Raw genomic sequence first — 26185 nt, forward strand, 5'->3', positions numbered from 1 at the left:
TAAAAGACAGACACTAAAACAGTGTGATACACACCTTTATCTTCTAGCATGTGCTCTGAGTCTGCTGGAAGCTTATGGAACGGTGTAGATACAAGTTGGGCAGCAGGTGTAAAATCTCTGGTGCTCTTAGGACTGGGTGCAAGGGTTTTGTTGCAGCGAGTACCCCAGATAGTTGAATCATCTAAAAACTCTTCAGTGTGAGGCATTTCCTACAACAGAGGAGGAACTGAAAAGCAGCAATACTTTCCCTGTTTTGTCTATCACATTTTAACTCATTAACATGTTAAGATGAAGCCAGGTGCAGGTGACCTAGACTTGCAGTGCCTGCTACTCAGGAGGCTAAAGCAGGAGGATCATTGGAGCTCAGGAGTTCAAGACCAGCCTGGACAACATAGTAAGACCTCATGTCAAAGAAACTAAAACAAAGCTGAAAAATGTTTATTAAAGAGGAATTAAGAAAATCAAATCTTAATTTTTACCTTTAGCACTTCTCAGAAAAGCAAAGCACATTTTTGTTTTTGCTTTTACATTTTTAAGTTTGAAAAAAAGTCTAGATTTATTGAAGAGATACAAAGATAGTAGTACACAGTTCTTCTCTTCAGTAAGAATTCTTTAACCTCTTCTAGAACCTGGTACATTCCAAAGGTAAACAATTAACTAACTTCAGACCTTATTAGGATTGCACAGTATGCTGCATTTAGCTGTCCTGCCTGCTAGTCTCCACTCCCCATGGCGATCTATGTATCATTCTTACTTTTTCTTGCACTGACACTTTTGGAGACTGGCCAGCAACTGGGTAGGATGCCCCTCTAATTTAGGCTTACTTAATTTTTCATGGTTAGACTAGATTTACAGATTTTGAGGAAGACTGCAAAGTATCCTTTTCATACATTTCAATATAATTTTTTACTGATGAGGTTAAGCAAATCACTTGAGAAGGTATCTGTGAGGTTTCTTCACTATGAATTTTTTTTTCTTTCCCTACTGTATTTGTTAGAAGCAAGTTACTACGTCTTGCCCAAACTTGAAAAGAGAGTTACACTCCTAGAAAGACATCAGGAAAGAATTCAAAGGTCCTTTATAAATTATACTGTTTATTCAATATTTATTCTTTGAGCCGGGCACCAGTGGCTCACTCCTGTAATCCTAGCTACTCAGCAGGCTGAGATCTGAGGATCACATTCAAAGCCAGCCTGGGCAGGAATGTCCTTGAGACTCTTATCCCTAATAAACTACCAGAAAACTGGAAGTGGCATTGTAGCTCAAATGGGAGAGCGCTAGCCTTGAGCTGAAGAGCTCAGGAAATCACCAGCAGAGTAATTTATAATTACCAAGTTTATGATTATATAACATATAAAATTTGTGAGTCTAGTGAACTGCTTGAAGTTATACAAATACTCTAAAAGTTCTTTAAAGAGGGGCTGGGAAGGTGGCTCAGTGGTAGTGCTTGCCTTGAGGCCCTGGGTTCTATTCCTCAGCACCACAGAAGCAGAAAAACCCAGAAGTGGTGCTCTGGCTCAAGTGGCTATTATTAAGGTGTTTACTGAAGGGTTACCATTAAACTAAGAATCTTTAAAGAACTTTTTTTTTTTTTTTTTCGGTCATGGGGCCATAGTTATATTAAAAAAAGATTCTTGTTTCCCATTGTTAGCATACATGCATGGGCCCTACCTGCAGCAGATACTAGTGATTATCTTAAGAGTAAGAATCATATAAACTTCAATATTTTTCTATCCCAGTATCTGACATATTACAGGGACTCAAAAAGTTGTTGAATAATGCTTTGAAAGAAACACATTCTTCATAGAACACTATATTTTCCAATATAGTTGGACATACCTCAGACCATTTGGAGAACTAATCAATTCCTAAAATGAAAAGAGTTGTAAAGATCCATTTCAAAATAAACCAGAGATTTGCTTACATTTTGTTTTGAAGGAAATCTGCTAACAGAGCGTTCCCCGAAGTTCCTGGATCCTGGAGGCTTATTTTTAAGCTGTGGTAATCTAAGGAGAGATTTAAAAAATTCAAAATCCTAAAATGTATTGATAAAATAAATGCTATCACTTAAAAGTGAATGTCAGAAAATTTTCCACTTATACCTGAGTTAATAGTTTTAGGGATTCTTATTTTTACTACCATTCTACAAAACAATGCAAACTGAATCACGTATAAACATTATTGATCTAGAGTTACTCAAAAGGGGTGGAAAATACAATTTCTGTCAAATTTAGTTCCAAGTTTTGGGGGCAAAAGAAGAATAAGGACTATGAAAAGTAAAATGTCAAGGATTTTATTTATAAAATGTCATTTATTTCTTACTTCCTGTTTCTGGCCTAGCTCTGAAATATTGCTCTGGACGCTGGTCGTGTCTTCTTTCTGCTTCAGTGAAGTTTTTCCCTATCAGGATACTGATAATTCACACTGACATCTCTTGTTCCATGGTTTAAGCTATGAATAGTGAGGCTTTCAGAGCCACCCCTCTTTAGAGTCTGATGTGGCTCTTCAACATTAGTCCTTTGCCGAACATATTCTTTAAGCAACATTACTCATCAAAAGCTACTTCCTTTACTACTTATCCTCCTGCAAATATAAATTGGGCCTGTATAAATACCTGTACCTCATCTACATCGAAAATAGTTTTGAATCAAGAGAATCCACCAACTGAGCCCTCTCTCAAGTTGTAACCAGACTCTAATTTCCTTCACAACTATCCTTTTGCTGTGGCAGGTCTGCTGTCTTGGAACTCCTACACAGAACTGCAGATAGGTAGAACTTTGGTAATTAGCTCCTGGTTACAGGGTCAAATAGGTTGTCAGTGGCAGAGCTAGGACTGGAACCTAGACCATCTGGTCAGCGAGCTGTGTTCTTCCCAAACTGTCTATCACCTTGAGTCCTGCAGGCACCTCCATAGATCCTGTGGCACTGTGACAACTTGCATTCTCCCCAATATTATTTTAATTAAATATTTCCTTACCCATAATTTTCTTGGTTTCCATCTTCAAAAATAGGGATAGCAGATGACAAAGACATAATTTTATTGATCCCCCAAGCCCCAGAAGACGTAGCATTTTCTGCAAGAGAATAAAAAAATAGTATTTTATTATTGTCCTAGGGGAGGAAAAAATCACTATCCTTTACATTAGACATTAACTATAAATAAGAAGAAACAGCTTACATAAAAAGAACTGGTATCAGTTTTAATAATACTAATTAGTGCAGGAAGTCACTTTGTAGTGAAATGAAGTGACTTAACTATGGTCACTGGGTCATAAATTCCTTTCGTATATAAAGAACAGTATTGGTCATTTTCCTGCAGCACTGCTACTGACATTGAATTATTCAATAAAACCTCCCAGTGGTTTTGTTTTTCATTTCCTTTATGAAATAAACTATCAGCTTGTATTTCTAGCCGTCCTAAATCTAACTAGATCTTGCAAATAATTATTGTGACCTGTAGCTCCTAGCATGGGCTCCAACATTCCACTTGGCCATTTCTCTACCACAACCAGCTTAAGTCACATTTCTTTCTGACCATTTCTACCTATGGGGATTTTGTCCTGCTTCAGCACTGCTATATTAAAAAAAAAAATCTATCACTCACAGTGTCTGTCACCTTATCAAATTGTCATATTTTTATTTCATGTGTTCCCTATCCTCTTACATAATCCCTGATAACACCTTTCGTAGCCCCCATGATACTATGTACTTAGTAAGGTTTAAACCAATTGTTACTTTGAAACTGGGCTTCAAATTCATCTTCATTTTGATCTAGTGATGTCCATTCATCTTTGTCATCAAAAACGTCAGGAATTGTAGGAGCCTGAAATATGTTCATGATGAAACCTTAAAGAACAAAAAGAATACTTGTCAAGAGCTTTCCTTAATTTGTTATAGGTGTCACAAACAAAATTATATACTTTACCTAATGCTTCCTTGGTATGCACAGTGGGTGATGGCTGCACTTTGGATGGTGTTGCTTGAACCATTCCTAGTGAGGTATTTGGAGTTGTGTGAAATGAACTTACACTAGCCACCTTCTGTATTTCACATGCTGGCAAAGGAATGAATCAAAATGTACTGTCAGTAGACCAATCAGAATACAATGGAAGGCACATGAATTACAGGAACTCAATCAACAAGCTTACCACAGTCAATAACTAAAATTATTTATTGTTTTCATATACTTGGTACTTATCTTTGTAATAGTACTATGCAGTTGGTATGGTGAGGAATATCCTTTTACAGAAAGCAAAATGAAGGTTCAGGGATGAGCCATCTGTTCTGTGAATGACCCACTTAGCAGTTTTGTCATAAATAGCATCCTCAGCTTTCCTGTATCATAAAACTACCTGCTTATAGTTATGCTCTAAATCTTTACTCTTAACACTGTAACTCTTAAGACTTGTTTCCATCTCACTCAGTTGGAGTCAGACAACGGTGTAAAAAGCTCTGATCAGCCCAACCTGTTTGCTTAGGTCATATGCAACTTCTTCTTCCTTCCCCTGCTCACTCTATATATGAGAAGTGTCTTTACTGAACTTAGAACATACCAGAGGCATTCCTGAGGGCTCTGTGCTTGCTACTCCTTCTGCCTAAAACAGACTTGTCAATTTAGCTATATGGATAACTCCTATCTCTAGTCATTCATTATTACCTTCTCAGAAATCCAACCTCAGTATTAATATAGTGTCCCTTACTATATCGGGGTTCACTTATTGTGGCTTCACTGTATTACAGGTTAAAAAAATATATATCTAATTTGGTAGAGTTTTCACCATATCGTAGGATTTTGCAGTATACAGGTATTTACATAAGTTATTTTAATTATTTTTGTGCAAATATTTTAAACAATATAACACTATAAATGTTAATTAAAACATATTAAGATAATAATAAATTGAAATAAAATACAGTATGTATTTCATCAGTGGATGAAAACTACTGTACACAATGGAAATGCAGTAAGCAATTACTGTGTGTGCAAGTTTGCCAGTGTGAGATTGTACATGGCACACTACTGGCTGATGAAATGGAAGGTGAACAACTACAGTACTGGATGCTGATTGGCTCAGTGACTGTAGCATTGGTCTGTTTGGTCTCCTACATTATGTTGATACATTAAGTATCTCTCCCTGTCCCTTTCACCTCGACAAATTGATTACTACATATAGTGTTGCTCTGCCATGGTGTGAAATTTTCATAGAAGTTTGAATTTATCTCAAGCCCCATGATGCGACCTAAACATTCTGTGTCTTTGCTTCTGGGAGCCAACCCCAAGTGCTAGAGAAAGATGTTTACCATCAAAGGCAAGGTGGAACTTCTGGACAGGTTAAAGGAAGGAAAAAGCTATGCTGCTGTAGGCTGCCATTAGGGGATCAACAAATCTACTTCTGGCTATGTCTGCATTGGCCTTTTGGATAAATGACTGCAGCAAGAAGATCTCACTGGATACCAACACTATCTGGACAAAGGCCAAGAAACTTTATGATCGTTTTGCAGAAAGCATGGATGTGCACGATGGTGATGAGGATGATGATGTAGAAGCAGGTCTGTCAAGTGTTTCTACCATCAGATCAACCCCATTTAGTGCCAGCAAGGGTTGGTTTGACAAATTTCAAAGATGCTTTAGACTCAAGAGCATTTCTCTGCATGGAGAAGCTGATTCTGTAGGTAAAGCTGGAGCCAGGTATATGTGAATATGTTCAAATCCATCATCAAGGAAAGGGGTTATAAGCCTAAACAAGGTTTCTTTTATTTTTGGTCAGTCATGGGGCTGGAACTCTGGGCCCGGACACTGTCCCTCAGCTCTTCAGCTTAAGGCTAGCCGTCTACCACTTGAGCCGCAGTGTCACTTTGGGCCTTTTCTGTTTATGTGGTGCTGAGCAATTGAACTAAAGGCCTCATGAATGTGAGGTGTTACCACTGAGACACCTTTCAAGCTCCTAATCACGTTCTTACATGGATGGGACAGGCTCATTTTGGAAACGAATGCCATCTCACACTTTTATTATGAAGGATGAAGTCAAAGCCCCTAATTTAAAGGCCCCAAAAGATTGAGTAACTCTGATTACATTTGGGAATGCATTTATTTTAAGTCTCAAAACCCAAGGGCCCTATAAAACAAGAATAAGAATGTGTTGTGTGTATTGGATGCACAACTCCAAGGCCTGGATCATGAAACTCTCACAGCTGATTGGTTCCACCAGTGATTTATCCTGGAGGTTAAGCTTTATCTGGCAGAGAAAAACAAAGTGCTTCTGACCGTGGGCAATGCTGGAGGCCATGCTGTCGAACTGTCATATAATGGCATCCAGATAAGAGTTTTTGCTACCAAATACCACATAGCTCATTCAGCTTGTGGATCAAGGTATTATGTCCACTTTTAAGGTGCTCTACACGTGAAATGCCCTGTAAAACTTAATTGAAGGTGTGGATGCAGGTGAACACTTCTTGTTAAAGGCTTATTTGTATCATGGCTTCTAAATATTCAGAAGGTCATAAAGGAGATGAAGAGTGAAACAGTAAATGCCAGCTGGAAAAATTCATGACCAGAAGTGGTCCATGATTATAAGGAATTCTCCCGATAAAGTCCATCACTCTGCCTTAGCAAAGGCTGTGAAGCTGGCAAAACTACTAGGAGGAGATGGTTTAAAAGCTATGACATGAATGACCTGATCAATATCCACTCAGAACCATTGACAGATGAAGATCTGATGGAGAGGACAAAGTCAGCAAGCGAAGAGGATGAGGAACAAGATGAACCCAAGGTTGGAGAAGAGAAGGTTGGCCTAATACTTGATCGTCTTGCAGCTATGGATGGGATGGCCAAGGACTTCAGCAAGTGGTTGAAGAGTGGGATCTCCATATGCTTCATTTGTTGCACTTCGTAAATACAATTGAGAGTGGCATGTCAGATAATGACAGAAATGTTTTTTCTTGCTTGCTATTGTTTCTAACATGTTTATGAGATATTTCTTTGTTGATTTGTATGTCCCTCCCCCACAGTATAACCCCTGTTTTCATTGTATTTGATGTTGGTATAATTTGTGGAGGGGAAGGGAAAAACAAATTGTTTAAATAGGGATACAGGTGGACCCACTGCAACAATGAGATGTGCAAGATGTTATGTCAAAAATGAACTTTACAACTTTGGCTCAGGAGGGGGTGAGTGAGGGGGGTGGTGATGAGAAGGGATGGGAAGGGGAAACAAAGGAGGAGGCAAACAAAGAAGGGAGCAACAATGCTTGATAAGAAATGTACTCATTACCTTGCCCGTGTAATTGTAACCCCTCTGTACGGTATTTTCACAATGAAAAAAAAAAACTCACTCAGAAGAAAAAGAAGTGCCAGCAACTCTCCATAACTATGTTCATCACTCAGACAAAAAGTTACGCCTATGCCTTTAACAGAAATAGAAGTTACGGCCCAGGGTGAAAATACCGCACCACCTGATGAAGTGGTACCTTCAGAAGAGCTGTAATGCTCTTCTTGTCTGTGCAGTATTCATCTCATTGGCATCACCTTCACCGCCATCAGCACTGCACAACTACATAATTCATGATCTTCATTGTTCAAGTTGTAGTATACTTCACTGACAGTACTCACATAGAATTTAGTATGTTGTTAAAATTTCATAAGACTGTAGTAAGTGTTTAAGAGTATATGAATTATTTATAAGAGTGTGAGAAACATTAATAAGAAAGTGGGAAAGGTTTATAGGAGAGTAGGGTTTATAAAGCCTTAAAATATATAAATCATAAAATAAATATAATGCTGCTACTTCATGTATTGTCACCTATTGCAGGGGTCTCTGGAATGTAATTCCCACAATAGGTGAGGGATCATTGTACTTCCTGTCCTGGGAGACTTTCACTGTTCTGTTCAGAGCTACCTCTCAGTACAATGCCTGTTTTCTGGAGAACAGGCACCATATCTTGGTGCAATCAACAAGTCTCAGCTATTTGGTGTAATGGTCAGCTGTTTCAAGAAGCCGTTTCCACAAATGGTCAGTGGATAATCATGCTACCTTCATATGGAGGAAAAGTTCAAATGTCCAAATATCCAAATGAGACCTATTAATGTATACAACTTATCATCAATCAGCTATGCAAATGCCTCCAGTAGAGTAGCAAATAGGATTATATAGTATTAAACACTGGATTACATTTCCCAACTAACACACTAAAGATGATAAGCATTTTACATAAAGATGCTGCTAATAGAAGTTTTCATAAATTAGGTTTTTGTTTGTATGTGTGTTTGTTTGTTTTTGTTGGACATGGGGACTGAACTCTGGGCCTGGATGCTGTACCTCAGCTCTTCAGCTCAAGGCTAGCACTGTACCACTTGAGCCAAGCACCACTTCTGGCATTTTCTGTTTATGTGGTGCTGAGGAATCAAACCCAGGGCCTCATGCATGCAAGGCAAGCATTCTACCAATAAGCCACTTTCCCGGCCCCAGTAAATTAGGTTTTCAAAGGATTCTGCACTATGAAGAAGTGGATTTCTACTTTGATTTGAAATGGTCTGGGGCTCTGCTCTCTAATAACAAGCTTGCTAAACTTAGGTTTAGTAAGGTCTGTCTGAAGCTTTCCAAAAGCACAGCTACAACACAGACAATGAGTAACACCAAGAGAAATCTGCCCAAGCAAGTCAGGATGAAGTTGTTATAATGAAACACACCTTCTTTCATTTCAGTCCCAATCTGTGGCTTGAACTCATGAGTACTCTGATTCATACATCTGCAAAAGAAAGTACTTGAGATATGCTGAAGAATAAAACTACATATATACCTTTTGCCTAATTCTCAAGAAATAATAGTAAAAGAAATTAGGCAACAATTATAAGCCCGTGATTAAAACATAGATAGAACTCTAGGTCCATGTTATAAGTCAATGTTATTTTTTTTTTCCTTTCAGATATTTTTCCTTTCAGTTAAAGAAAATCTTACAAATAAATCCAGGTACTGACACTTGTGTAAATTACTGATTCTTAATTTTAGCACCATAATAACCATCTCTTTATGTGTCAGGATAGTGTAACATCTTCTCTAATTTAAATGCATTCATTTATAGTATAGGTTAAATGTAACATCCAGTTCCAAGCACCTGAAACAGGGGAAGCTCTGGTGTTTCAGTGATGAGCCTACAGTCACAAAATAATGTCTGGATTAAAAATAACAGCTACCAAGGAAGAAAGCAAAATGTATGCAAACCAGAGCTTGTTTGAAAAGTATACTTGGGGCAATGGATCTCATCTAATACTTCTAGAATTCCCATAAAGGAACCTTAAAATGTTAACTAAAACATCTTAAGAAATTTGAATTTTACACATTCTTAGCAAACCACGAGTTAAAAGACTTCTGCATGACTGAAGATATAAATGTAAAACAAACAACTGATATGAACTTTCAATTTCTGCAATGTAGAAAAATTCTGCAAAACTGAGGAAAAGACCTTCAGAGCAATGTGAGGGTAAATCTTGGCATATAGTCATGGACAATGATACCAAATTGTTTCCAGTGGGAGGACAGAAGGACTGAGAAAACATGGCAAGTAACTATCTGGACAGTAATAGCATTTCCAGGTCCTGAGTTAAAAGTAAGTTCAGTTTGCAGCTGTATATTTTTCAAATGTAAGTGATTTAGGATTCAGAAAATGGAAAATTATAATTCAAGAGAAAAAGCATGAAATGAAACAACTTTTCTAAAGAAGCATGTCATAAAGTAAGTGTGACGGATTTGGGGCATTTTTTAACAACATACTTGCTCCCAAAACTATTTTTAAAAAGTAAGAATCCTTCATTTTCAAATACTGTTCTTGATATTGTGGATCATGAAAAGAGACTGACAAATGCCATTTAAATAACTGATACCTTCAGGACTACCTCGGGCTTACCTGGAGTCTGTCATTGACTGGGCCTTTAAAGGAACAGGAGGAGCTACACTCTGGCTGATGGCTGGGGACACCAAAGTAGCAGTAATAGTATTTGCTGCAAGAGGGACAACAGGTGGTGGCTCTTTAGGGTTCTCTGAGTTCTTTAAGGACTGATGACTGATGGCTGGAAGATTTGGAGCTCTCACTTCCTGCTGGAAGTCTACACTTGGCCCCATACATGCTGGAATGACCTATCATGTCAAGCAAAAAACAAAACAAAACAAAAAAAAAAACCAGGATGTTACTAATCAGGCACTAGAGCTTTCTGAAGCATATTGTATAGATTTCTTTCCCTTTGAAGCACACCTTACCACTTCAGCTATTTTAAAATGAAGCCTGCTACAAGCTTCTGAGCATGGACACAGCCCACAGCTCAAATTTCTAACCACAAGAAAATAAACAGCGTTTATAATATATCAGTATTTTAAAACTATCTTCCCTCTCTCTACTTAATTTGAGAAACTGACCAACGAATCAATGTTATCAAATGCTCACAATTGTGTCCTGCTCAAATACCCTTGGCAGCCATTTTCTATTCAATAAATAGGCTATTTATGGGAAGGGTAACAAGCTCTATACTTAAAAATCTTTGCTTCTCTACTATATGTACACAGAACCTAGGCAATGTTACAAAGTTAAAGACAGAGGATTAATTCAATGTATGCTTGTTAAAAAAAACAATCAGAAAAAAACCAAAAACAAAACAGCTGGGTGCTGGTGGCTCACACCTGTAATCTTAGCTACTCAGGAGGCTGAGATTTGAGGATCATAGTTGGAAGCCAGCCCAGGCAGAAAAGTCCTAAGTCTCTTATCTCCAATTAACCACTCAAAAACTGGAAGTAGTGCTGTGGCTCAAGTGTTAGAGAGCTAGCCTTGAGCACTAAGAGGCTCAGGGACACTGTCCAGGTGCTGAATTCAAACCCCACAAAACAAAAACAAACACCAAATATCTAGGGTAAAAATGTTATTTCACAGAAAAATGGACAAAATATAAGAAGTTCATCCTTCCTAGTCATTAAAAAGGGTAACTTAAAATAACTTATACCACTTTCTCACCTAACAGAATCATAAAGAAAAAGAATCATAATATAATCCCTTATCTGAAATATTTTGAACTCAAAGTATTTCAGAATTTTTCAGATTTTAGAATATTTGCTTAGACTTACTAGTTGAACACCCCTGATTCAAACATCTGAAGTCCCAAAATACTCTGAAATTCTAAACTTCAGTACTAGCTGGCTATTTATGATGCTCAAAGTTTCAGATTTAGAGTTTTTCAGATTTCAGATTTTTGGATTATAGATGATCTATTATAGGTGATCTACCAGTATTCAATCTGAGTAAATATTTTTAAGAAGAAAAAGCAAGAGATGTACTGTACCAGATATCAAAAATAAACAAGAAAGCTATAGGAAATATACAGTATAAAATAATAAAAAAAAGCTCTATTGACAAAAATAAGAATATATTTTAGAAATGGATTCGTCAAATATAAAGATTTGGCATGTGAGAATTTTGATAAGGTTTTTGCCTACACTCGTCAACCCATTTGGACAATATATCTCTATACCACTGTATAGACAAATTCCATAAAGCTTTTGGCTTAGGACAGGAGATTAAGCATATGACTTATAATCTACTCCCAACCAGACCTCAGAGAAATGTTAACACCTAAATAGCTGCTGGACTGGGCTAGGTGTTCCCTGGCCTCTAGAATGCATTAAGTATTTCTGTTGAGAAAAAAAAAACACACCCTTAAAAACCACTATTGTAGGTAGATACAGCTATTTATCTTCATGTTCCACCTGAAAAGGAGATGGGAGGTTGGTATCTGGAGAATTGTTCAAGAAGACTCTAGACTAGTAGACTACAAAAGAGGGTGTAATGGATACTATGGACTAAAAGTATCATATGTACAAGAATGCTCACTGCAACATGCTTTGTAACAGCTGCTATAGGACATATGTGTCCTGTAAGGAGTGAAAGAAGACTGTACTATAATATGGGTTGGATTGCTATGCAAGTGAAAGGCCTACAAGATGTGCTAGGTTCAAAAAAGCAGAAAATAAGTCTTCTTTAAGCTGAAATGTCACAGCAAAACACAAACCACAGTAGTATCAGTGAAGAACATCCACTGATACATAAATATGTGTATATATCCATGTATATACATACATGTTCAGTAACAAATGTTCTTCCTAAAAAGATACAAGCTTAAATAAATATACCTATAGCATACATTTTTATTAGATTTAAAATAAATCATATATATACATATATATATGTACATATACATATATATATATGTATATATATATATACACATATATATATATATATTTTTTTTTTTTTTTGGGTGGGTCCTGGGGCTTGATTTCAGGGGATGGGTACTGTCCCTTTACCTTTTGTGCTCAATGCTACTGCTCTACCATTTGAGTCACAGCTCTACTTCTGGCTTTTTTTGGTGGTTAATTGGAGATAAGAGTCTCATGGACTTTCCTACCTGGGCTGGCTTCAAACTGTGATCCTTAGATTTCAAACTCCTGAGTATCTAGGTTTATAGACGTGAGCCACCAGCACCTGGCTATATATTAAAAATAATTTCAAAATGTTCTCAAATAAGGCATATGATTATCACAGTATTCTTTTTCATGGCAGGAACTCATTATGTGAAAGATTAAGCAAACATTATGAACTTTAAATTAATACTCAATAATTACAAACACCACCGGGTGGGTTACAGTCCTCACTGGAAAAGAGCAGGGACATACCTCAGACCTTTCCGGAAAAGCAGAGGGGTCCTGGTAGGATGGCTCCCCGACTTGGTACAATTTTTTGTGAAGCTCATCCATTTTCTTTTTTAATAATTGTTCTTCAAAAGCACTAGCCTCCTTGCTCTTCATATAATGTTTGTCTTCATTTACTTTAGAAAAGACAGTTTGTTTACAAAGCTTAAATCCAGGTCCTCAGAGGAATATATATAAAATGAGTAAAAGGTCCTATTTTAGGATGGCATTGTCATGCTCATATTTATTAAGTTTGGTCAGTCGTGGGGCCTGAACTCTGGGCCTGGGTGCTGTCCCTCAGCTCTTCAGCTCAAGGAGAGCGCTCTACCACTTTGAGTCACAGCGCCACTTCCAGGTTTTTCTGCTTATGTGGTGCTGAGGAATAGAATCCAGGGCCTCATTCATACAAAGCAAGCATTCAACCACTGAGCCACCTTCCCAGCCCATGTATTTACCGTTTAGTTATAACCTTTATCTATTACCACCATGGTTACTATTATATTCAGGGCATAGATGAATTGTAAGGAATTGACATGGTGATCAACAATATTATTTGGTATTAGCCCAGTATAATACTCAATACTTTTTATAAGCAATCATGACTTTGAAAATGATTTTTCATTTCAGTTTTTCAAAGACAAACTTCAAGCAACATGTTGAACTGAAAACTCTTTGTATAACTACTTAAAGATAATAATAATACAAAGAACTCTCCAAGTACTTTTGTGAAGTACATTAAAGTGCATGGAGCACACTGTGATTAGCTTACTTGGCCATACCATAGCCTGACTGGAGACTTACACCTATCTATGCACAGCTCAAAATGGGTCCAGTCCTGTATGAAGTAGGAATTGATCCTTCTCTTGGTTGTTGATCAAACATAAATAATATTCTCACAGAATGGTTATAGTCTCATCTATGTAGTAGAGAATCTTGCGTGGAAGATTCATTTTCCTAGAGTCTATGTTGTTATAATAAGAGCCAACTCTATTAAGGTATACATTAGTGAGGAACTAAATTTAGCCCTCTCTATAGCCATAAATAATATGGCACATTGATCAGAGAACTCCTTTTGTTTCATTTGTTTAAAGTAGGTAAAGAACTTGGAAAATCTCTTCTGAACTTCCATTTCCAATCTAATCCTGTCATAGTATAAGTAAGTGGGCCAGCAAATTTCGAATTGCTGTACACAAGTACAAATCCACACAGATCATACTGAAAAACCTTAATGACATAGATTCTTGTGCAGTGTTCTCTCTACATGAGCAATGCTGCGAAGACAAGGACTGAGTCACCATACAAGCATGGCTGCCATGTTCATGTTTAGCAAAGATTTCCAAGCCTTTTACAGATAAGCTACACACATTTTCTGCAATATGTCAGCATTGTCAATTATTTGATCAAAAATGCAATTACTATTTTAAATGACATACAAATAACTCAAAATATGAGATACAAGTACCCCATTGTTCATGCTTCCTTCGTTGATTATATTTCTGGGCTCTCAGCTCCTCAAAGGAAAATTCTGAGTCTCCACGAATAAGCTTCTCCTTGCAGTACATAACGACCTGCTGCACATCAGCGCTGGCTGCCGAAGATGAGTGTGTAGAGCATTCTGATTTAGAAATCATGAGTACCCTTTGTTCCCAACAAGGGAAAAAGACAACATTTACAATACTGGAAATTTACACTCTGAAAGGAAACTAAGTAATAGAGCAATGATTATACTTGCATATTTGGCTCTTTGTTACCAGCTGAAGCTATTGCTCCAGAGACTTCAGAACTCTAAGAGACAGAAAACAAACATAAGTGACCTTTACTAAAAACAACAACAGCAACAAAAAGAAAACAAAGTCAACTTCATCCCAAATCAATATGAAAATGTTTCAGTGGAAGAGCCTGGACTCAAATAGATTTATACATGTGCTCATATTATGATTAACAGCTGAAGCTTTAGTTTGCAACACTATCATAACTTTTTCTAATGAAAAACTCACCAAGAACAAAACACATAAAACTGAGCAATTATGTTAATCCTCAATAAATCCTTGTACACTTGGAGACAGAGACCGAAAAACCTCAAGGTTTGAAAGACTCCATCTCAAGTAATGGGTAGGTAGGGTAGCATGCAGTATTATCCCAGCTACAGGGGAAGCACAGTGGCTAAGCACAGGGTAGGGGAATTCTTGGTAGGGCAAAAAGCTCCATGGGAATAAAAATCATGCATGGCAGAGAAAGACAAAGTTAAACTTATTGGTTGGTGCTGATGGCAGATGAAAAGGTATCATTTGATGGTGCTGAAGAAATAGTATTTTTTCCAGTGCATAAGAATAAAGTTAAAGGAAGATAGGTCCCAAGTTTGAGAAGAACAAAAAGAAGTCTAGAGAAGAGTGAAAAGATGTTTAAATCTCTATAATTAGGCCTTAAAGGGTGAACTGGGAAACCTAACAGATACACAAGACATAATGAGTGAGCTGGGACACTGGAAGGAGAGTCCTGGTTGAGGTTATGGGCACCAAGACTTTTTATTTTTTTCAGCAAGGCTCAGTAACTTCCAGTTAGAAGTGACTCAAAATAGGGATTTCTTTGGCCAGTGAAAGAAACTGGAAGAGAGAGAGAGAAGGCCACTGACAGATAAGGAAGTGAGGACAGGAGTTGTGTGGTGGGGATCCCTGGGTCTGATGACTACTAATATGAGTTGACCAGGAGTAGATGACAATAGGCCAAGGAAGCTGCATGAAGGTTGAATGACAGGAGTCAAGGTCAAAGAAAAGAGAAGCCCAAGGGTATATAAAAAGTAGTCAAGATGGTCTGTTTAGTACATTCCTAGTTTTCATACAACTTAAAAATGTCTTTATTACCTGACTCTTAGAAACATAGGCTGGGTTTTTTTCTGGACTTGATTTTGATGTTATTGCTTGGTTTAAAATCTGGGCATTTTGCAGAGGTTCTGAGGTTCCAGCTATGAGATGAGACAAAGTACAGAAAAAATATTAAAATACTGTATAATACATTCCCTTGCTCGTTCATTCCATGCACTCACATTTTTCTCAGAAAATGGAATTAAAACATTTTTTAAATCCAAATATTATATAAACAATTTTCCTATCAATTAAAAACACCGAAAAAAGTATAGGAAAGAAACATAAAATGTTGCTGAGTGCCAATGGCTCATACCTAGGAAGTTGAGATCTAATGATCACAGGTTGAAGGAAAGTCCCTGAGACTTTTATCTTCAATTAATCACCAAAAAGGTAGAAGTGGGGCTGTGGATCAAGTGATAGAGTGCTAGTCTTGAGCAAAAAAGCTCAGAAACAGTGCCCTAAGTTCAAGCCCCAGTACAAACACACACCAAACATATCATCTTCCTTTCCCCAACACACATAATTTTTTTTCTATAGGAAAAAATGGGATCATATTTCCTAAATAGATAGATAGAAACACATAGATGTAATTTAGAACAGAGTCTAGAATCTATTTTGGAAACTTTTTACTTTTTGAAACAGTATCCCTATGTTGCTCAAACTTCAGTTTCCTGCTTTGGCCATTCAAGTGTTGAAATCATTGGGATTACAGGAGTAATCTACCATACCTGACATTATCTTTTATGTATGTATGTATGTATGTATGTATGTATGTATGTATGTATGTATGTATGTATGTATGTATGTATCTATCTATCTATCTATCTATGTATTTATTTTGGTCAGTCCTGGGGCATGAACTCTGGGCTTGGGTGCTGTCCCTGCACTCATCAGCTCAAGGCAAGTGCTCTACCGCATGAGCCGCCGCACCACTTCTGGTTTTCTAGTGGTTTATTGGAGATAAGTGTCTCATGGACTTTCCTGCCTGGGATGGCTTTGAACCATGATCCACAGATCTCAGCCTCCTGAATAGCTAGGATTACAGGCATGAGCCACCTGCGCCCGGCTCTGACAACATCTTTTAACTACCTCCCCGTCTCACTTGTTGCAACAGAATGAAAACATCAAGCTTTGCTTCTAAGTTTGCTCTATTAAAGTGCTAAGATAAGTAAGACAGAAGTCTTGGTCCTACGGCTATTTATAGGCTTTATTATTATTACAGTGCTATCCCCATGACCCAAGACAGTAGAGTATGGTTTTCATTAAATAGTATATATATATTTTTGTTTTTTCAAGACAAAGAAAAAAATCAGTGAAAATTAAGAGACTCAATTATTAACAATCTAGATCTTTTAGAAAGGATTATTTACCTTGAGCTGGCAAACGCGTTTCAGTAAGGCGAGCCTGAAATAACCTAAATGATGGTAGAAAAGATGTCAATGTAGATTATAAATTTAAAGTTGAATACATACATATATTCAAACAGAAACTAAATATAAGCCTGTGAACACTGAGGATGAAAAAGAACATAAAATGGAATTTGAGTTGCTTCAAAATTAAGGAATAAAATTCAGAGTGTATCTTCATATCTGAAATACCTAGTAGAAAATGTCCTTGCTGTGAGCAGAGGCTATCACCTGGAATCCTAGATACTCAGGAGGCTGAGACCTGAGGATCACAGTTTCAAGCCAGCCCAGGCAGATAGGTTCATGAGATGCTAACTACCAAAAAGTCAAAAGTAGAGCCTGTGGCTCAAGTTGTAGAGCACTAGCCTTGAGCAAAAAAGTTCTGGGACAGTGTCCAAACCTTGAGTTTGAGCCTCAGGACCAGCATACACACACACTCAAAAGTCATCCTTTTGCGCAGGTTTAGTCTACATTTCTCAAATACACATAACAAACATACTTTTTCCATGTCTGAAGTCTGCAAATATAACCCAGGGTGTTTGAACTCCTACTTTAGCTATTTTGTACATTTGGAACAAAATGAATATAATGTTTTGAAGAAAGAACTGAAAGTATAAAACTTCAAAAGGCAGACTGATTAATACTGTTCAGCCTATAAGAAGTTCTCAGATATGTCATTTCATGGCACTTTTACATATCAACCGTGAAAAATGTATAGTTCCCAAGCCTGAGCAAGAGTATATATGAAGGTTGTAAGGAAGAGGTATACAACAAAATGCTAAACACAGCTTAGCTCTCAATTTAAACAAATCAATTGCAACCAAACCTTTTTACATGATGAGGAAAGACAGAAAATTAGATATTAAATTATTGTTATTTTTATTAAATGATTATGGAGTACAAGTTGCAAGAAATAATCTTTTGGAGATATTTATGTTGTAGAGTTTGAGGCAAAATATCTGCTGCTCTGGAGCTGCTTTAAAATTCATCAGCACAGAAAATGACAAAACATTAATAATTATTAAAAGAATGTGCTGTATAAATGGAGGTTTCTTAATTTTTTAATTTTATTTATTGTAAAGATGCTGTACAGAGGGGTTGCACTTACATGAGTAAGGTAATGAGTACATATCTTGTCAAGCATTGTTACCCCTTCCTTTGTTCTCCCACTATCCTTTAGCTCCCTCTCCCCTTCACCCCCATCTCATCACCCCACCCCCACAAAGTTGTAAAGTTGAATTCCAATATACTGTCTTGTGGGTATCATTGTTGCAATGGGTCATTAAATGGTGGCTTATTATACTAATTTTTCTTTTTCATGTTTTTGAAATTTTTCATAATAAAAATATTTAAGTACAAATACTATAGCAAAGTATTCTTTTTTTTTTTTTTTTTTGCTGGTCGTGGGTCCTGAACTCTGGGTCTGTGCGCTGTCCCACAATTGTCACCACAATGATAATAGTAATATTTCTGGGCAATTTCTTTTCTTTATACTATTCTATATTGAGCACATTTCCCACAAGAAGGATTTCCCACTAAAATGGATAGCACAAATTTCTTTTTTTTTTTAATTGTTGTTGATTGTGGGGCTTGAACTCAGGGCCTGGGCACTGTCCTTGAGCTCTTTTGCTCATGGCTTGTGCTCTACTACTTTGAGACACAGTATCACTTCCAATAGCATAAGTGTTTTAAAAGCAAATATTCCATTCTTATTTTGAAACTACCTGTACTGTTGTTGCAGTAGTTCTCTAGGTTCAGCTTGGTTCTGAATTCCTCTCCGAAAAACAGCACTGGCATGCTGCAGTTCTCCCAGGGCTTCTAGATGTCCCGCCCAGAAAATGTACAGAGGAGATGACAGGGTTCCAATTCCCTGGTTGTACAGAAACTCAAAAAACTGATGGAGGTCATTGTTGTACTCAGCCTATAGGAACCCAACCAAAAACATATAAGAAAAGTGAGGTGGGGTGACTGAGAAGAGGTTACCAGGTTATGGGCTGTTGGACAGGGAAGGAGAAACTTCTAATAATGAGTAACAGCAGGATATCCTAGTAACAGGATAATTTTGTGTTTCAAAATAGCTAGAGAAGATTCTTAATGTTCCCAAAACAAAGAAATGATAAGCAACTGAGGTGATGGATATGTACTTAGCCTGTGCAAATCATTACACATTACATATATATATATATATAGAAATATCTATCATACTGCATTTCATAAACACATGTAATTACTCTGCATAAAAGTATGTAAATAAAGACACTAGGAATACTAAACCAATCCATAAAAATACATAAGGACAATGAAATTATTAGTATACGTCAGGTCCAGAATCCAGATAGCCCTCCACTGTTCAGTCCTCATAAAGGACTGAGGATATACACTGCATAGGTAAAGGTGTGTACACTTCTGACAGCAAACCAAACAGTTAGGTTCTTTCCTTTCCTTAACATTCAATATTCTTAAAATTATCTGCACTATTTTCCAGGTGAGTGAGTCTGATAATTTTATTACATGAAATATTACTTTTCTCTTAATTTGAGCTTGTTCAAGTTCCACAGGGGCTTATTTTATAGCAGTGAACAAGTTCATGTTTACTCTTATTCACTCCATGTGTCATTTCTATTACTAGAGCCCATGCCCCAGGCTTTTATTCCAGGCTTTGTCCCAACCTCTTAAAGCCTGACCTATCATATCTTTTTAGTACTAAATTTAGTCTTTTTTGGGGCGGGGGTAGGGGGGTCCGGTCGTGGGGCCTGAACTCTGGGCCTGGGCGCTGTCCTTCAGCTCTTCAGCTCAAGGCAAGCGCTCTACGTACGACTTGAGCAACAGTGTCACTTCCGGCTTTTTTTTTCCTGCTTATGTGCTGCTGGGGAATTGAACCCAGGGCCTCATGCATGCAAGGCAAGTGCTCTACCACTGATTCAGCTTCCCACCCCTAAATTTAGTGTTTGAGAGGTAGTTTTTATTATTGTATATATTTAATTTTCTCCCAGAGGCCCTGTTAGTACCTGGGAGTTTCTGCTTATCTTTATCTTCCCCTCACCAAATGTTTCTAACCCAACATACATTCTATTGTTTTACGCTTTCAGTTTATGTCTCATGCTGGAACACTTGCAGATTTGAAATAAAGACTATGTTTTTAAAATTAAATCACTGTCTAAATACAGTGCATTTTCTTTCTAAAATAAACATTTCTGCCCATAAAATTAAAAAAAAAAAAGACTGGATAAAAGGAAGTTAAATAAAATACCAGCACCAAACAATCTTAAGATCTAGGGAAAAGCAAAACAAAACAAAAGAACATGATTTTGATCTGATTAGCCAACTGATAGTATACTTACAAATTTTAAGCAATAATTGATGAATCTTGGGTCATTGTGGTATCTCTTCACATCTAAAAATTCCTTCATCAAATGTTCTAATGACGTTATCAAGTAGTCTTTATTATCAGGAAAATTCTCTTCTATCCACTGCAAGTAGCTAGAAAGACACAGATAATGTTAGTTTTCAGTAGAGTAGCATATAGTTGGTGTCAAGGGAAAAAGTAAAGTAAATGCTAACCTTTCCCATTCTCCAAGTGGGTCACTGCCTTTGTAGTTTCGCATATGGGCCTCAAACATTCTAGAACAGTGAAAAGCACATATGTGAGATACTAAAGATAATTCTTAAGAGCAAAAAAAGAAATAGAAATCTCATTTATATCTCTTAACATAAAAAACAAATTATCAACACAAATGCTATAGTATAAAATTTGAAACAACATTCACTCAGAAGTAGTTAGAAAACTCAGAAGCCCTTTCCTGATCAAAGTTCATCTCTAGCTCTATCCCTGCCTCTCCTTCACTTGGTCCCAGTGGCATAGCTTCTTCTTTTTTTTTTTTTTTTTCCCAGTCGTGGGGCCTGAACTCTGGGCCTGGGCGCTGTCCCTCAGCTATTCAGCTCAAGGCTAGTGCTCTACCACTTGAGCCACAAAGCCACTTTCAGCTATTTCTGTTTATGTGGTACTGAGGAATCGAACCCAGGGCCTCATGCAACCATGGCAAGCACTCTACCACTGAGTTACCTTCCCAGCCCCTGGTGTAGCTTCTTTGAGGGGCCATGTCTGGGAGCTTGCTGCTCTCTTCCTAACAGTAGGATTAAGAAATGATCCTACTCAGACCTCTCATCTTGCTTCCTGGAAGAATAGCTAGAACAAGATGGAAGAAGGCTTATACCTACTTGAGTGACAGCCAGAGCAGCACAACTTAAGAGTTTCCTGGGCTCCAAGGTAACACATTGCTTCTAAGGAAGAGCACACCACAGTGACGGTACATCAGTCACTAAAACTTTCAGAGGACTCTGCTTCTCTTATTTCCACATACCCAACTACAAGTTTTAAAAAACAACTAAACAGCAGCCAGTCACAATGGCTCACTCCTCTAATGCCTGCTACTCAGAGTTGGAGGTAGAGATCATAATCTGAAGTCAGACACAGGCAAAAACACAAGATCCTATCTGAAAATAACTAAAAGCAAAAAAGGGCTGGGGTGTGGCTAAAGTGGTAAAGCACTTGCCTAGTGAATATAAGGACTTGAGTTCAAACCACAATCACACACACACACACACACACACACACACACACACACACACACACACACACACACACACAAAGAAAGAGAAAAAGAAAAAAGTTAGCCAAACAAAACAAAACTCTTCTGGGAACTCAGATGCTGAGGCAAACAAATGAACAAAGAAAATATTTAATATGTCAAGTTATATTAAGTACTAAGAAGAAAACAAAACCAAACCAAACAGGAGAAGAGGATAAGAGTGTGGTAAGTGTTACTCTTGAAGGGGATGACATGCGATCAAAGTCAGGCAGCCACACTCTCAGGAGGGAAATGGTCAAACAGAGAGAACTTCAGGAACTGTCTACTTCCAGGAACAGAAATAGAATCAGTGTGGTTTAAATGTGATGAGCAGGAGAATGTAGAGTGACAAATTCAAATTCATTTTAAAATGTCTACTTTTTTCCTCTAAGAAATAGGGGAATGGGGAAATGAGAACCACTTAGGAAGGACTAGAGTGGAAGTGGTGGATGGTATTGGGCCAGGGTGACAGAAGTGCACATATGTACATTTCAGAGGAAGTAGGGTGGAGCTTATAGATGGGACTGGTTTTATGCGAAATTGTAAGTTTTTTTTTATTAAAAGGGATTAAAATATTTTACAGGAGACCTAAAAATATATTTCTTTGGCATACTGAGTTATTCAAAGAAACTATAGATCTGCACAGCAACCTTTTAGTAACAGAAATTTGCCACAATCCCATGAGGTCAGCAGCTGACCTCTGATGACTTTTATCTGCCTCATCTTCTTTTTGTGACACTTTTTTTTAAAGTAATTTTGTTATTATTAAGGTGTTGTATACAGATGTTACCATTTCATAAGTCCTGTGATACTTTTATTTTGACTTTCATGGACTTGTACATGATGAAATGTCTATACCTTTTCTTTTAAAAAATCTATATCAAATTATTCCAGAGACTAAATTAAGGAACCTTCAAAACAGAGGGAAAATATTATATTTCACTCTCTTCTAGATATCACCTTAGTATAGAAATGAAACCAACGTTCCTCATGAATTAAAATCCAGATATCAAAACAAAAAAAGCAATATAAAGTCAACTGTAAGATAATACAAAGTTTCTTTGTACACATCAGATAAATAATAGTTAAAAAAAAAAACTACCACCAGAGACAAGAGAAATGACAAGCTGGGAAAAAAAAAAGAACTACTAAAAATTGAAAATGAACTAAAGGCATAAAAGACAAAAAAAAAAGCACTTCACTGAGAATTACCAGCTATGTGTGTCTGTGTGTACATGCGTGTGTGCTGGTCCTGAGGCTAGAATGCAGGGCCTGGGTGTTATCTCTGAGCTTTTTTGCTCAAGGCTACAACTTGAGCCACAGCTCCACTTCTAGATTTTGGGTGGCTAATTGGGGTAAGAGTCTCATAGGCTTTCCTGACTTGGCTGGCTTTGAACCACAATCCTCTTAGCCTTCTGAGTAGCTAGGATCAGTGAACTGCCAGCAGCTGGCTTGAATTACAAGCTTTTACACATGGAAAATAAGTTCAAACTCTCTCAAAAGAAAAATCTACCTTATTGAAGTACAACTTCTCTTATACATCTGAATGGGAAAAATAAAATGTGATACGAGCAAGAAAGTAGGTAACAGGAAGCAGGTACTCACATCTTTCTTGCAGGCAAGAGTGCATTCAATACCTGCCAATAGAGTTAACCATCCACTCCACTTTCACCTGTTTCAAAATTTTGACAGAATACCTAAAACTGTAGAACTATAATATTGTGTCCTTTATGTGTTGCTTTTTCTGATACATATATAGGTATAATTAAACTTAATTTGTAAATTAGGCACAGAAACAGATTAACATGAATAATAATAAAATATTTAAGCACAAATAAAGACTTTTTGGGGATGGTATCCTTTCTCCCAAATCAACTTCTTCAACTCTTTTGAAAACATGGCAGAACAACTTCTGTCACAGTAGACACAATCTCTTGAATAATTTTATATTTTCTCAGCCCTAAGTTATTGCTGGATCTCTCTAGCCATCCCTTAGTTGTGGGAATGGCTTGGTAAGATTTACCGAAGTCTTTGTTATATAGGCTCTTTGCTCTCTGGTACAATTTACTGCTGACAGAACACATCTTCTGTTCTGTGTTTCATCTCCAAATTTAATGTCTTTTATATCTTAAGTACTTATGTATTATGGCAATAACATTTGCAGTTTGTAAGTATGACAGCAAAATTTTCTTTTTCCTTCTTCACAATTTCATGGAAAAGATAAGAGGTTCTTATCATAGATCTTAGCAATTGCACTATGAATTTCATTCATTTGTTCTTAAGTCAAACTCTTGCACTTTTTTACCACTGCAAGGAAGCATAATTTTGTATTCTCTTTGGCATATCTGAATTGCCAGCAACACATTCTTGTGCTTTGGAATCATTATTTAGGAAATTAAGGCGTATGTACACAAGGCACTATAGAATACCACTAAGTCAGTAGGTGGGATACTAAGTAACTTGGCTATGGTACACAGAGTCAAGAGTCACTTTCCTAAACTGCAAAGAGCAGGAAGGTGCAAGATTTCATCAGGCTACACAGAATAGTGTCCAATTTATTTTTTTCATTTAAATTTTATTTTAAAGGTGATATACAGAAGAGTTACAGTTACATAAGTCAGGTAATGAGTACATTTCTTTTTAAACAATGTCACCCCCTCTCCCTCATTTTCTCCCAGTTTTTCTCCTTCTGACTCCCCTCCCAAGTTGTATAGTTCATTCCAACCATGTCTACTAAGTACCACTGCTTAATTGGTTCACTCTTTGTCCCACATTTCCGTGCTTCCCCTTTTTCTCCCCAAATCAAATAAATTTATATACAAGACAAAGGGTACAGAAATCAAAAAGTGACCAAAGGGAATAAACAGAAGGAAAAATAAAACACTGCAAACAGGACAATTAAGAAAAACTTCATTTCCATTTCATAGAACTCATTTCGATAAGCATCATTTTATGTGACCATATGCACATAGCTATTAGGTCTTGCGAGCCTCTCCTGAGAATATTCTTTTGGTTTCACTGTGTGACTGTTTAAAGTGCTGTATAATTAATCATGTCCAAGTGTAACTATTTGTCTTTTACTATCCATTGGATTTACTTGTAGATTTATAGGCACATTTCTAACTATTACAAATGAGGGAAACCATGAAACCTATGTATGTTTCTTTGAGTCTGGCTTACTTTACTTACTATAATTTTTTACAAGTCTTTCCATTTCCTTACAAATGTCACAATGTCATTCTTTCTGATGGAAGCCTAAAATTCCATTGTGCATACATACATTTCTTGATCCATTCATCCATTGAGGGGCATCTGGGTTGATTCTAGATCTTAGCTATGGTCAACTGTACTGCAATGAACATGGTTGGGCTGTTGGCTTCAGTGCAGCCTGGTTTGTGGTCATGCAGGCGAATGCCCAGGAATAGGATGGCTGGGCCATAGGGAAGGAAGCCTTATGTTTAGTCTCATCCAATTTAAAACTGAAGAAATTTCTGGATTTTCCATTTAAAATAATTAGACCACAGATGTTTCAGGTAACTGAAACAGTGGGTAAGGGGATAACTGTAAACCTACTTTGGGAAATCTAGAAATCAGATACACCTGTGTATATGCCAAAAACCATATGCATAATATTTTTACTGGAACACTATTTGTAATAGCAAAAGACAAATCAACAGCCCAAATGCTGTATGAATTTGTAAAACTTAAAAAAAAGTGTTTATGTATTTATTTCCAAGGATATTGTTAGGCAAAAAAATGCCATGTTTCTCTGCTACATTTGATGTGAGATAAAGCAGGAAATGTACACACACCTACACAAACATGGATAGATTACAAAAAAATATTTTCAAAAACAAACACTTGAAAAACTAGAAGGTTGGTTATATAGGATGGAGAGAGAATAGATAGGTATAAAAAGTTCCTGGAGAACAGAAGGAATGGGAGTCCAAAGAAACCATAACCAATCAACTAAGTGATTTGAGAACAAACACTGAACACCAAATTAAGGAAGTAAAGAAATTCATACAAGACCTAAAACAAAGAACTTGAAGCCATCAAAGCTGACCAATTAGAAGGAAAAGAGATAAAAAACAAAGTAGAGAGTCTTGACAGCAGGTTAGACCATGCAGAAGATCGAATCTCAGGGATTGAAGACAGCCTAGATATTATAGAGAAAGAACATACAACCATCCAAGACAAGTCCAAGAAATATGATAGATCTATCCAACACCGGGAAGACACCATCAGAAGGCCTAATCTAAGGATAATGGGTGTAGAGGAGCAACTAGAAACAGAAGTTAATGGTCTAGGAAATTTGTTTAACAGGATCCTAGCAGAGAACTTCCCAAACATGCAAAAAGATAGGCCTATTCAGATACAAGAAGCTTTTAGAACCCCAAATAGACCAGACCAGAATAGGACATCCCACCGTTACATTATAATCCACACAGGATCAACTCAGACCAAGGAAAAGATCCTTAAAGCTGTCAAGGAGAAAAGGGTAATCACCTATAAAGGGAAATCAATTAGAATCACCTCAGATTTCTCAGCAGAGACAATCAA

At 37.1% G+C, this 26185-nt stretch overlaps 1 protein-coding gene across 2 annotated transcripts in view; it reads right to left on the reverse strand.

The window, feature by feature from the left end:
• LOC138821168 (mitotic checkpoint serine/threonine-protein kinase BUB1-like) overlaps window positions 1-26185 on the reverse strand; it is a 47525-nt gene that overhangs the window by 15441 nt on the left and 5899 nt on the right. The window contains exons 2-17 of one of the 2 annotated variants that reach the window (XM_070013251.1): window positions 21213-21275; window positions 20556-20615; window positions 20336-20474; window positions 18719-18915; window positions 16959-17002; window positions 15586-15686; window positions 14457-14509; window positions 14187-14362; window positions 12710-12861; window positions 9900-10129; window positions 8686-8744; window positions 3926-4054; window positions 3736-3846; window positions 2978-3074; window positions 1925-2006; window positions 35-209 (exon numbers count right to left, since the gene is read on the reverse strand). In XM_070013251.1, the coding sequence (XP_069869352.1) occupies window positions 35-209; window positions 1925-2006; window positions 2978-3074; window positions 3736-3846; window positions 3926-4054; window positions 8686-8744; window positions 9900-10129; window positions 12710-12861; window positions 14187-14362; window positions 14457-14509; window positions 15586-15686; window positions 16959-17002; window positions 18719-18915; window positions 20336-20474; window positions 20556-20614 (1804 nt within the window). In that variant the 5' untranslated portion in view covers window position 20615; window positions 21213-21275. The remainder of the gene's footprint in view (window positions 1-34; window positions 210-1924; window positions 2007-2977; window positions 3075-3735; window positions 3847-3925; window positions 4055-8685; window positions 8745-9899; window positions 10130-12709; window positions 12862-14186; window positions 14363-14456; window positions 14510-15585; window positions 15687-16958; window positions 17003-18718; window positions 18916-20335; window positions 20475-20555; window positions 20616-21212; window positions 21276-26185) is intronic. The other variant, XM_070013250.1, reaches the window with a different exon arrangement.

The sequence above is a fragment of the Dipodomys merriami genome, unplaced genomic scaffold (assembly GCF_024711535.1).
Source record: "Dipodomys merriami isolate MVZ:Mamm:240054 unplaced genomic scaffold, mDipMer1.0.p SCAF_90, whole genome shotgun sequence".
Lineage (NCBI taxonomy): Eukaryota > Metazoa > Chordata > Mammalia > Rodentia > Heteromyidae > Dipodomys > Dipodomys merriami.